A 13,729-nucleotide genomic window follows, 5' to 3' on the forward strand; every position below is an offset into this window, starting at 1 on the left:
TTTATGGGACTCACATGGCTAGAATTGTCTTCAAATGCTAAAGTAGGGGAGGGAAGGTTATATTTTAATGAACTTATCTAATTCATAAACAGTAGTAGCCAAAAGCCTCATTCAGCATTGGGGTACCATTGTGCTAAGAACTCTGCAGACAAATAAAATGATACAGTCTCTGCCTCAAGGAGCTTACACTTTAGCCTCTAAATATTTATTATTAGAGGTATCTGAATGAAAGAGGTGAAAGCACAGCAATTCCTTAATGAAGGCAAAGCCCTCACATAGCTGTGCTTGTGTCCCCTTTCTGCCTCCATAGACTCACAACCCTTCTTCCCACAAAATCCCATCACCATTTACTTTCATCTGAAATCTCCCAAAATAATCTGAAAATGGTTCTGAACAAAAACGGGCCATCGATCAACTCACCGGAGACTGTTAAAGGAGGCTGAAGTTATCCACCATTTTCCACCACTAAAAGACTCTGGAAACAGATACTGGGCCACAAATCATGGCAGAGGTCCCTGATGGTGGTGGAACTTCCACTGTGGAAAGCAGGACGCACGGTGTGGACAATTTTGTAATAATTGGGTCTACGAACTTACCCTAATTGTGACCTCCACTGTGAGAAGTGAATGAAAGTTCACAAAATGTCACAATAGCCTATAACTAAGGGTACGATTTAGTCACAGAGGTCATGATTTCTGTGACTTTGCCACCCCTCTGTGACTTCTTCTGTTTCAGCTGTCAGTGGCTGAGCCAGGGCCGGAGCCAGGGCCGTGGGCCTCCCCGTCAGCTGGAGCCAGGCTGTGTGTCATGCCCCTCTCGCCCGGTGGCTGCAGCCGGGGCTGGAGCCCCTTCTCCCCCCTCCTCCCCTCCAGTGGCTGCAGTGGGACTGGAGCATGGGATTTGCGGCATCCCCCTGGTGCTTACAGCTGGGGCTGGACCCGAACCATGACAATATCTTAACCTTCCCTATAACCATAACTGCTGATGGGAAAAGATGCAAAAGGGAGACAATGACTAAATCAGTCCAAACAAAAAGACCCACTGATATAACACACAAGGACTATGTTAAGATCATGTGTGGTAAACAAGAGGAGTGTGGAACTGGAAGTCAATGGACCAAAATCGGTGTGTCAGAGATCAAATCTAACTGGTGAACAACATAATGAGGTTTGGGCTCTTACACCCATCACTCCCTCTGGGGTCTTTAAAGAGAAGACTTTGTGGGGAAACATAAAACTAACAACCATTGCTGGTTGGAAGACAGATGGACAGGAAAGAGCAAGCTTCACAGTCATGACCACGACCCCTACCATCCTCTGGAAACTCAAGATCCATGGTTGCACCACTGGTCCTTTGATGTCCTGATTCTGAGAGATGTTCTGACCAGACCAAGCCAGAGAGAAGGACCTACATGATATCAGCACTTCCATTAGCTTCAGCTAAATTCTGAACACCATCTGGGAAAAGAAACTTTGTCTCCCCTCCCCCCACTCTTCCCGAGCATCCTTTTCCTTCCTACCTTATTCTTCGCTTTCCTAGCCCTCTCCCCTTTTACTTTCTGCCTACTAAGAGTCTGGCTTAGCTCATAGAACCATGGACTATTAGGGTTCGAAAGGACCTCAGGAGGTCATCTAGTCGAGTGTTTCTCAACCTTTATGATGCCAGGGACCAGCTTACTCCCTTCCTATATTGTGTCATGGAGGTCTCAGGGACCAGCGCCAGTCCCCAGACCGGTCATTGAGAAACACTCATCTAGTCCAAACCCCTGCTCAAAGCAGGGTCAACTCAACTAAATCATCCCAGCCAGGGCTTTGTCAAGGCAAAGTCAGAACAAGAGACAGAAGCTGCATTTTCTATCTTCGCTCTTCTTTTCTCTCCCCGTTTGTGCATTTGTCTTGTTTTGTTTTCTAGGAAATGGGATCAGATTTTAACAGCTACAGCCCATCTCAGCTATCTTCTCTTTCCTCCTGCTCCCCCACCCTCCACCCCCAAAATGGACAGTTATTACCATCTTTAAGACAACAAAACAGGGTTATTTTCCTTTTAAAAAACTCTGTACAACTAAAGGAAAAAAGGGATATTGTCAAATTGAAAACCTTATTTAATACTTTACATTTCAAATGCTTTAACTGGTTTTCTCCCTTTCCTGTACCTTTAATGAAAGTTTTAAAAGATGTTTAATGATGTGTTTGCCATGCGAGTAAGCAGGCAGAGTCTTTAAAATGCTGGACCATGTTGACTGTTTAGTGTAGTACCCTGACAGGTCATGTTACTACCTAGGACTCTCTGGCCCACTTATTCCATCTTCTAAGATAACACAAAGGAGTCAAAAAGGACCAGCATAACCCAGAAAGAGTCTCTGGATAAAAGGTACCCTGAGGGCATGGAGGTCTTCGAGACTGGCCAGAGACTGCATTGACATGGCAGCACTACACTCTAAGGAAACTTGTGGAGCTACTGTGAGTTTTAAAACTGCCCCCTCTACCACCAGTGGTGGGTCAGTGTTACAGGGCCTCATTTGTGCCTGACCCACAAAGGATGTATGCCTGTTACAGCCCTGACTATGGAGCTTTAGCTGAAGTTGTAGCAGCTCATACTTTTAGCTCTGGAGGTCCCTGGTTCAATCCCCGGTGTGTAGGCCCAGATGACGGCTGTCACATATGTAAAAGGCAGCAGTAAAACTGGATGCTCTTCACATGGGCGAGTAATCCGTCAGGTGAGCAACGCATTAGTGGTTCAAGGAGGAATAAATAATACCTCTCCCTACACCAGCTGTCCAAAATCTTGTCCAGAAATCTGCAAAACTGTCACAGGAGAAGTGACCTAGAATTTGGCAGCTATGTTTCAATGGCAGACATAAAATTATGGAATAGTTATGGTCAAAGGTTCAGAAATAGGTATGACTGATGGCTGCTATCTTGGTCAACATTCAGATTTGAACCATGGACTTCCAGAACCATAAGTCTTTACAGATGATCTAAAAAGCCAGACTCTGTAGTTGGAGACTATAACAGACTCACATCCTCTGTAGATTGGTCAGAAGGAGCCACATAACATGTATTGACCAGTGGGTTACATAGATACCTATATTGCAGAAGCAAAATATGGACATAGGAAACCCATCACTCAAGACTAGAGCTGAGCAAATTTTTTTGGTGAATAGTTTATTTGCTGAAAAATGCAATTTCAGTCTACCGAAATTGTTCACAAATTCGGGCGGAATTCAGCTAATAGTTTTGTCTGGAAAAAATCAGGGGGGAAAAATCCCCAAAAGTTGAAATGTTTCACTTGAGTATTTTCTAAATGAAACATTTTGACATTTTGTTTCAAAACACCATTTGGTTTTGAAGTTTAGCTGCATTTAACTAACTCAGAAAAGGGTTTTTTGTTTTTGTTTTTTTAATAAAAACACTCAAAAATTAAACAAAACATTTCATTTTGGAGGAAACAAAATGTTTCAGTCAATCAGAAATGAAACTTTTTGGGTTTTTTCTTTCAGCAAGAAAAAACCAAAAAGATTGCTGGTTGACCTAATTACAGGTCGACCCAAAATTAATTTCTTCTTTTTTCTTTCCCCTTCCCCTCCCCCAGTTCAGCCACCAAACCAAAAAAAAAAAAAATCAAATTTTTCACCAGCTCTACTCAAAACTATGCATGGTAACTGCACGGGTGTATGCAAAACAGGAAAATACCTATTCCATGCATAGAACTGCACATTCGGTGCACACAATGATCTATGTGATCATATATATTTATTTTGTGGGCACAATTTAGACATTTGTATTAAATACTCTGACCCTTAATGTTTCAGGATTCTGGCTGCCTCTTCCACTTACTCGTAAGCAGGAAAAGAGATGGCCAGGAGGCACAAGAAATAGGATACAGCTGTTGGATCATACTTTTGCCCCCCGCAAAACTTGACAGTTCCAACTGCATGGCTCCCCTGCAGAGTCAAGGAGGAGATGCTGTATATGTTCCTAATCTGCACCCATCACCATAGTTTCTGACTGGCACCTGGACAGTGATTTCTTATCTCCCTATCAAGAATAATCTACGTGGAATTTCAGACGCAACAGAATACAGGCCAACATTAGTGGTCGGCTTCCAGCCCTACTGCACTTCCACTGCCACAAAGTCAAATAGGTCAAAAGTTAGCCCAAAAGGGGAAGGAATGAGTGGTCATTTTCAACACTGAAAAATGCAACAGATGCTTCAAAAAAAAAAAAAAAAAAAAAATGGCAGAAGCTTTTCTGATTTTCCTCCAACGGGTACTGCAATGAACCTCATACTACTGGTGTTCAAACCCAGGGAACCCTACCATAAAGTGTTGGCTGTTTGAAAATGCACCACCAATGTCATACCGAGAGGGAGGCAGGGGGCCAGGCCCCCAGGCACCAGCCTGTGGGGGGGCACCGGTCCGGTCCTTCACGACGCACTGGGGGTAGGGAACGCAGGAGGCTCTGAGGGGCAGCTGGATGCCAAGCCAGCACTGAGCTGGAGTGAGAGAGGCAGGTGCCGTGGGGTGGGTAAGTGCTGGGCGCGGGGGTGGCACTGGGCTCCACCGTCGCAATGAGCCGCAGAAAGTCCCTCAAGCAGGATGGCTGAGGAGGAAAGCGGCGTGGCCCCTCCTCCAAGGTACAGACACCCCCCTATCCTCCACCTCCCCGGGGCATCTGGAAGACGGCACCGTCAGGTGGGAGCCAGGGACCCCTCCTGCCCTGCCCGGGGCCTGAGCCAGGGGTACAAATGCAGACTTGGCCCCCAGGCACCAGAGAGCCCCGGTACACCACTACGCACCACAAATCTGAGGACAGAAAAACAGTGTCTGATTTTCTACACACCTTTAATCTGTTCTTTGACCTACCTATCCCATTCATTCATTTTGTCCCAACAGCTAGATGGAACCCCAGTCACTTCACTTTGAGACTGAAAGCCCAGTGTGAATGGCCCTTTATCGCTTGCCATTCAACGTCTTTATGCATTTGGAAATCTCACATCGAATCTGACTTCACTATGTTAAAATAACAGAAATCTGTAGCTTCGGGTCACAGACAATGTCTCAGACAAGCATTTCCACGTAGCGTACATTTCATTTCAAATGAAAACAAGTGCTGATAGAGAGGAGTTCTGGCACTTGACCCCAAGGACTAAGCCTGAGGCCTAATAAATCTCAATGTAATCAACCGCAGCCTTTTCATTTTATCACAGAAAAGGCTTCTAAACCGTACTTCTTGGGGGTGGGGATCCTTTAAATGGGAATTAAAGGTAACTCATTAATACAAAGGGATCCCCTTGTACTGAAGGATATTAATAATTCCCCAAGCTCCTGTATTCCAGACAGACTGATTTCTACAAGCTGGGTTTGATTAGATCTAGGGATTTAATTGTGAAGAATCCTGGTTTAGGTGATTTTTTAATGATTAAATATTTAATAATAATTAAAAATAATGAAATAATAATAATCCGACAGGATGCTTACACAATGGCCCCATACTGTCTGTACAAGTCATCCAATGCACAAGGTGAGGAAGACAGTGCTTTCAAAAAATTTTAAAGGTTTGCAAATGAAAGAAGTTTGAAAACCGCTGCTCTAAGGGATCCAGATCAATAGTCAGTGCCACACACACACACACTACAGGACCGACTACGGCACACACCATTCTCATTCTAAAACCCAGAAGGACGCCTTCTGCTCTCAGAAGCACTACGGGTGCCAGTGGAACCTGACCACATAAATCAAAGGGCAGAATTTAGCCCACAGGATGCAGGGTCAAAGGTGCAATCCCTATCACTGGAGGTTTTTAAGAACAGGTTGGACAAACACCTGTCAGGGATAGTCTAGGTTTATTTGGTCCTGCCGAAGTGCAGGGAGCTGGACTCGATGACTTCTCAAGGTCCCTTCCAGCCCTACATTTCTATGATTCCATGAGAGCCCAACCAAGCACCTGAGATTGTCATTAAATCCTGCAAGCAAAGTCACGGCATGAAAAGCTAAACATTATGTCTCTCCTCTTCTCTAGGTATTCCAGATGGTGGGGAGGCTTCTTAAACATGCCACTTGCAGATAAGGGAAAAGACTAAATGCATGTGTGCATCTATCATGCATGCAAACGTAACTTGTTGAGCAGATTTTGAAAAGCATTGTTTGGCAACAAATAAATAAATAAAGGGCCAGGTTGGCTTGGCCTCCGCCAAAATCCTTTGGTCTTTAATCTCCACTTCTACCCACCCATGCAGCATGTCTGCCTGTTGTCCCCCTTCTTACAGGCTATTGCCATCACATCTAGGAAAGCATCCCCTTACTGCAAATTCTGGCATGATGGAAGGAGACTCCCAGCCACTTGAAACGAAGTATTAGTGTTACAGGAGCAACTGCAAGTCTGTCAGCATGTGGTTTTCTTACAGGGCATGTGTTGCCCCCAAGCTTTATCTTCAGCATTTACCACTGACATGTAGGATCAAAAGCACTCAGATCAGCTTTTTAAAATAAACTGTACATTTCTTTAAAAGCGCCTAGTGCAGGTGCTGTATGGGGAACGCTGGACATCTGCCAAATTACAACTAAATGGTTCCCTGCACAATAGACGCATCCTTCCTTTAAACCTCTTTTTCTGCTGTAACATTTATTACTAATTCTTATTGACATACAGCCATAAATATGCAGGGCGCTTAACACAAATAAAAGTACATGTCTCTGCTCCAAAAGCTTGCAATCCAAATCCCTGATCCTGGAAAGATTTATGCATGTGCTTAATGTTATGCCCATGAGTAGTCCCCATTGAAGTCAATGACATCAATCAATGTAGGTTTTAACATCTGAGTTTTCCAATCCTATTGAACATACTTTGACTTGTGGTAGTCATACATGCTTACGAGAAGATACTGGCAATAGTTATCTTCAGTATAAAATGAGTGACTTGGGCAGAATTTCTCTTTATGATGCAATTATCTATGACAATTTACATCAGCTGAGAATCTGACCGTATGAGTACAGGAGAAAAAACAAACCAAAGATTCTATTCCCATTTCAAGTCACTAAAATAAAAGACCCTAAAACAAAATGTTAGCACTTCCCTTCCTGTAGAATTAACTATCTACATTGAAAAACTAACATATTGGGAGAACCAGATAAAAAGTAGTCCATCCCCCAACACAGTTAAAACAGAGTTTGGTCTTGCAATATATTTATGTAGCCACGTTCCTGGACCACTAAAGCCAAAGGCTGTAGCAAAATTCAGGAACATGCCAGTAAGACATAATTCAGTCCCGTCTACACTGCAAGAACAAACCATTTATTAACAATTTCATAGATTATAAAGCCAGAAGGGACAACTGTGATCTTCTACTCCGACTTCTGGGATAACACCATAGGACTTTCCTCAATTCCGGTTTGAACTAGCATTTATCTTTTTGAAAAACATCTGAACTTGATTTAAAGATTTCCCATGATGGAGATTCCACCACAGCCCTTGATAAGTTTTTCCAATGGTTAATTACCTTCACAGTGTCCACTGACCAGTGTTACCCAATTTGGTAATTTTTAGAGCATAGATCTAAGTGGCATCAAGCTGCTGCATGGCCTGGGAAAGATGAAGCCCAGAATAAAAAAGATAAAGTTTAACATGCAATACCTGAAGGGAAGTACCAGCAGAACAGGCAACATCTTCCTTAATTAAAGTTGCATAGGACTGTAGGTATCGGGAGGGGCACATCTGATGACTTGGCACAATTCGGCCATAAAAGGAAGACTGGATGCTGATGGTGGTTCTGTGAGGGCATCTCAGGGACACATATTCTCCATCGCAGGCATGGTCACTGTAATTCTTTAACACTCTTGATATATAACCTGCCAAAAAAAGAAGACAAGAGCCATTAGTTTCCTGTCACTGATCATAAAACTTAGTTACACAGTGCTGCCACTAATTAACTAAAATCCAGCTAATTAACTCTCATTGCACTCCAGTGACAGATTTTGTCAGCATCTTGCATTTCACAGATGGGGAATGGACACAAAGAGGTTAAGTGACTTGTCCAAGGTTAAAGAGAGTATCCATGGCAACTGAAAAAACAACGAGAGTCCTGTAGCACCTTAAACACTAACAAATTTCTGCAGGCATAAGCTTTCACGGGCTGCAACCCACTTCATCAGATGCATGAAGTGGAAATCACAGATAGGAGGTATATACATATATACATCCAAGGGTAAGAAACAACAATGGGGAGGGCTAGTGCTAACAAAGTCCATTCAGTTAGAGTAGATGAGGCCTATTCACAACCGTTGATTAGGAGGTGAGAATGTGTGAACAGTGACAATTACTTTTTGTAAGGAGAGAACCATTCCAAGTCCCTATTCAGACCCAGTCCGATTGTGTCAAGTTTGCATACAAGTTCCAGCTCTGCAGTTTCTTGCTGAAGTCTGTTTTTGAAGCTTTTTTATTGAAGTATTGCTCTTCAGGAGTTCCAGGCTCCTAGCCCAGCATTCACACCATTAAATGAGGTTGTCTCTATCAAAACAGTATTTTAATTTCTTTGGTTGTTTTTCCCTTTTTAGTCAATAGCATTAAAAGCTTGTTTCCTCTCTTCTCAGGTGGGGTTTCCAGGGTTTCTAGAAGGAAGCTGCTCCAGAGAACCAAATCTTTCCCAGGGAGACACTACAGCATCGCATACCACAGTAAAATCACTAAAAAGAATAGGTCATTTAGTCCATCAAGCACCAGGGATAGAGCCTCATTAAAGTGACACTAAGTGAAAGTGACTGTGAGGGTCATCACAGAGATGTCACCATGGCAACATCTTCTGCCTTTGCCACACTCAAGTTTCAGGGCCAACCATTCTGGTACTGACCCAGAGAGGTGATACGTGCCCTCAGCCACCACTGAGATCGATGAGAGTCATGGGTGCTCTGTACTAGGGTAGTCAGGACATCTTTAACAAAAGTTTTTCATCAGGAATTGCCAATTTGTCAAAATCAAAACTTTTCCCAGGAACAAACCAATTTCAATTAAACTTTCGCTGGTAAAGATTTCTCAGATTCAGGATGGACTCTCTGATCAAAAGTAGCAAGAGAGACCCACCCGTGAGTAGCCGTCTGGTTAGGGCTATGCACCTAGAATGTAGCAGAGTCAGGTATGAGGCCCAGCCCTGCCTGATTCAGACCAAGGACTTGAACCTGGGTATCCCAGATCTCGGATTGAGTGTCAAATCATCAGGCTATTGGTTAACCATGATGGGTGTCTCTCTCTCTCTGACGAAAAACTTAGAAAGGTCTCGGTTTCATCCCAATAAGGAAAATAAGGAAAATCTTCACAGGATGGAAAAACACATTTCCCAATTCTACCTGGTACCTTTCAAGATCAAACCCAACGTCAATACAGCTCTGCTTAATAAACTAGCCAGTCCTTGTCCTAAGCAAACTGGGAACTTGCCAATTTTCAAGGCTTACCCTAGTCAACTGGAGGTGCTGTGTCTAGGAATTGTGAAGGTTTATAGCCATTGAAAGAGGGGACTGGGTCAGGATTCCTACCTGTAGTGAGCTCTATACTACCTGCTTGTGCTGGGAACCATTCCCCATCTCTCAGCTGGCCCCCATAGCAAGAGCCATCTTCTTCTGCAGCCAACGTCTGCCCCTCTCCCATCCCAAGTAGCAGCAGGGTCTGCAACAGAGACTAGGTGCTAGCACTTCTGGGCATGGAATCTGAAACCTGCTCCTATTAGGAAGGCAGGAGTCAGACTGGCTGTCCAGAAAACCAAAAGGACCCCCACCCCTTTTTTTGTTTATTGTTTTTCTTTTCCCTGCCCTTTTCTCTGACCTTTTCAGTGGTAATTGGATAAAGGGAAAAGTGGGGGAAGGTGGTAGGAAAACCCAAAACCCAGGGAGAGAAAGAAAAAAAGGTTTTGAAAATGAAAACGGAAAAAAATTGAGAAAAATTGTCACAAAAAATTTCATATAAATTAAAATATAGTGGTGCCTTTTGTAGGGATTTCTCACAATTCTCCATCCGACCCCCTTTACAACTATAGGCTAGATAAGCGGGTAAGGGGGCGGTCATGCTGAAATGGGTCACAGGTCACAAGCTGGAGACAAGATGCCCAGGACAAACATAATCCTTCTCAGGGACCTTGGGGTTAAAGCAACAATGTATCGTGGCCTCACCATTTACCTTTGGTTATAGGGCGCTGGATACTCCATCCTTTACTCTTATTATTATTAAACAATTGTATTGCTGTAAAGCCTCAAGACATACTCCAAATAGCCCCTTTGTTCAAATCAGCCTATTAATTTTCAAGCACACAGAGCAAAATTTGCCTCTAAGAAAGAGGCTTATAGGATGCAGCCGCAATGGCTCGGATAAGCTACCTGGCTGCATAAGAAGAGAGGCAAGAGCACTGTTTAATTTAACAAAGTTTTTATCCCTAGTCTGAGGAAACTCTGCGGGTGTCAAACAAACTGTGTCTGCTCAATACTGTCTCCTACTTTAAAGGCCGAGTGTTCTGTGCCATGGTGATTGCTCTGTCCTGATGTACGCTGGAGTCAGACTGGATAGCTGCTCTCCTTCCATGGGCAATCACAAACCAGGTCTACCAGATAAGACCAATTAATAACATCACCAAATTAAAAAAAAAAAAAAATTAGATTCCAAGTTATCAGTCCACCATGTTAAGACTTCTCCCTGCCTTCTCATGTACTCACAAGCAAAGGACGTGTTACCAGGATACAGTAAAGACTCTACTTGCTTCAGCTCATCCTTTGAATATTTGACTTTTCTTTCAAAGCAGCCATCCCACAGCCTGCCTCCCGTGTCCATGTATCCAGAATCAGGATGGCTTTCAATCCTTTTAATGAGTGCAGATCACATGTTAGAGCAACTCATTACTTCTCTTTTCCCATTGGCAACAACAGCATAACATAAGTTCATTCAAGCTCAAGTTATAGAAAACTATCACTTGAGCCCTTTGAAGGTGACTGGCTAATGACAACTAAAGCATGTTTTCTAAAGCATCTGGCACTGGCTACTGCCAGAGAAGTGATGCTGGAATAGATGGACCACCCACCACATCTGGAATGGCAATTTTTGTGTTCCCAAACTGGGCAGAACCGATTAGGTGTGTAGATAGTTTGTCATTATGCTCTCTCTCTCTCTTCCCCTTCCCCATTTGCCTAACCTATTCTGAATTCAGTGAAAGCACTTTTGAAAATGCACATTTTTCTTTATCCAGTGACTCACCCTTCTGCATTCTGGGGTTAGGAAAGTGAGCATCTGAATTATTTTCAGCATTAGCATCAGGGTCTGAATGGTATTGGGGTGCCGAAAGGCAACTAAAAAGGACACTAATTTTTTTTTTTAAATCCCATTTAAAAATCTCATGACTTTTTTTTTTAATATTTAGGGTAGCAATAATGTAGTGGACTCCAAACCTTTCACTTGTAGTTCTCTTGTATTTGGGGGGGAGGGAGGAAATTATTCCTTGTTGGGTACAACTTACTTAAAATAAACCAATCTGTAGGCCTGATGTATTATGTTTCTGTTTGGTTCAAAGGTCTCTTGTTGGGTTTTATAGCTGGTTTCCCATTCCAAGAACGAAGAAGTAAACAAGAGTCAATTTCAACGAAACAAAGGAAATGTCCATTTCAATCATAACATTGTATGAGATTTTCTCAGGTCAGGAGTCTGACTTTTAGCAAATCATCAGCAAATTAGTATAACCCTCACCACCATACTCCAGACACAAACTTCTGTGCTGGTTGTAACAGAGGGTGATGAAAGAAATTCTACACCATCCAGCAATTTTGTCAGTTCCCCCAACAAACATTTTCACTCTAGCAGATCTGCCTCTTCAGGGAATTGCAACTCAGTTCTCAAGTAAATGCCAATTCTAACTACCTAGGACATACATCAGTGGGGGGACAATAAAGGTTTCATAGAGAATATTATGTATCATTTTACAGATATCACTTAATATGACATGACTTAACATTACCCTGCTGTGGTTCCCCTCCCTCCCTCCCTCCCTCCCTACTTGGAGTGCTTTCTCTTTTAAGAGATACAGCTTTTCCTTTTTATGAAACCAAAGTAACTGATGGACTGGCTCATAAAAGAACAGGATTGTAGAACACCTTTTTTTCCTCAAAGCAAAGATAGCACAAGAATACAGTATACATGTGTACATCGTTAGAAATTAGTGTTTATAGATTTATGGGGTTTTCTTCAAAATGGTAACCATATTTCTCCTCTGTTTCTATGAAGTGAAATTTCAGTTTTGCAATTCAGTTCCCAGTTCTGATGGAGTAAACATGTGTGCACCAAATGACAGAACTGATTTTACAGCACATCTGGAGATATGCAGTACCTGATCAGCCATCAGAATGCACCCTTCCCCTTCACTAAGAAAAATCCTCTATCAATGTGTTCTATAAAAATATGTTACATAAAAAACACGAACTCTAAATGTCTAATTCAAATATACTTTGCATACTTCTACTAATGCTAATGTGCTTTCCATAGGATTTCAAGACCAGAAGGGACCATTATGATCATCTATTCTGACCTACACACCACAGAACCTCACCCAATAATTTCTGCATCTAGACCCTAATGTCTATTTGAGCTATAGCATATCTTTTAGAAGGACTGCAAGTGACAGAGACTTCACCACATTCCTTGGTAAGTTGTTCCAATGGTTTATTACCTTCACTGTTAAAAATGTCCCAACTTCCAATCTGAATTTGTCTAGAGTCATTGGATTTTGTTATACCTTCCATCTGATGTCAGAAATCTTTTCCTTGGTAGGTACTTGTAGACCAGGATCACGTCACCTCTTAACCTTCTCTTGGATAAACTAAAGAGAACAAACTTCTTCATGCATATCCATGGCCAATCAAATAGGATCCATGTACCCAATCCTGCAAAGTGCTGAGCATCCTTAATTGCCACTGAAAACAGGATCTCAGAACCTATCAACATTGAGCCTGCTGAGAAGAAGTGGCAGAAGCTTCTGGGGAAATAAACAAGTACATGGATGAGCACTGAGACCTGTCTATTATCTGTCTACTCAATAAAGGTGACATCTTCAACTACATTCTGAACATAGCTGGTAAAAAGTTATGTATTTTCTGTGAAAATTTTTCCAAAAAAATATTTTCTTCTATAGAATGTTCTGAATTTTTTATAAAGGAAAAGTTTTCCTTTTGTGTCAGTTTTCAAAAATCAAAGTATTTTTGGTTTTCCAAGTTCTTCACTCACTCACTCACACACAAAGTGGGGCAGGGGAGGGAAGAGACAAAAGAACCAAAACAAAGATCTTAAATTTTAAACAAAATGAAAATTCGTTTAATTTTTTATCCAAAAATCCCAAAACGTTTTGAAAGAAATAAAAGCTTCTCGTGAAAATTTTCATTTCCTTTTAAAAGTCTTTTATTAATTATTATTACTATTATTATTATTGCCAACAAAATCAGACAAAAAACTTTTCACCAGCTGTAATGATGAATATATGATGACAGGATAGATTTAACTTAAATAATCAGTTTGATTAGCATAGACCAAACAGTTGATTTTCCATTATCTGAAACACACTAAGGCCTAGTCGACACTACAAAGGTAAGTCGACATCTGTTAGGTCGACTTGCAGCCACCTCATTAATTACTGCAGTGGTTGATGTCCACACTAACCTCCTGGGGTCAATGGTGTGCTCCTAACCAGGACAGCTTCCACCAACCTAAGAGGGGCA

At 42.2% G+C, this 13,729-nt stretch overlaps 1 protein-coding gene across 1 annotated transcript in view; it reads right to left on the reverse strand.

Annotated features, from left to right (window-relative positions):
• LOC137150797 (protein eva-1 homolog C-like) overlaps window positions 1-13,729 on the reverse strand; it is a 180,836-nt gene that overhangs the window by 61,243 nt on the left and 105,864 nt on the right. The window contains exon 2 of the mRNA XM_067544854.1: window positions 7,632-7,846. Coding sequence (XP_067400955.1) covers window positions 7,632-7,846 — 215 coding nt within the window. The remainder of the gene's footprint in view (window positions 1-7,631; window positions 7,847-13,729) is intronic.

Source organism: Emydura macquarii, unplaced genomic scaffold, assembly GCF_026122565.2.
Source record: "Emydura macquarii macquarii isolate MOO-44397 ecotype Brisbane River unplaced genomic scaffold, CSIRO-AGI_Emac_v2 contig_1027, whole genome shotgun sequence".
Lineage (NCBI taxonomy): Eukaryota > Metazoa > Chordata > Testudines > Chelidae > Emydura > Emydura macquarii.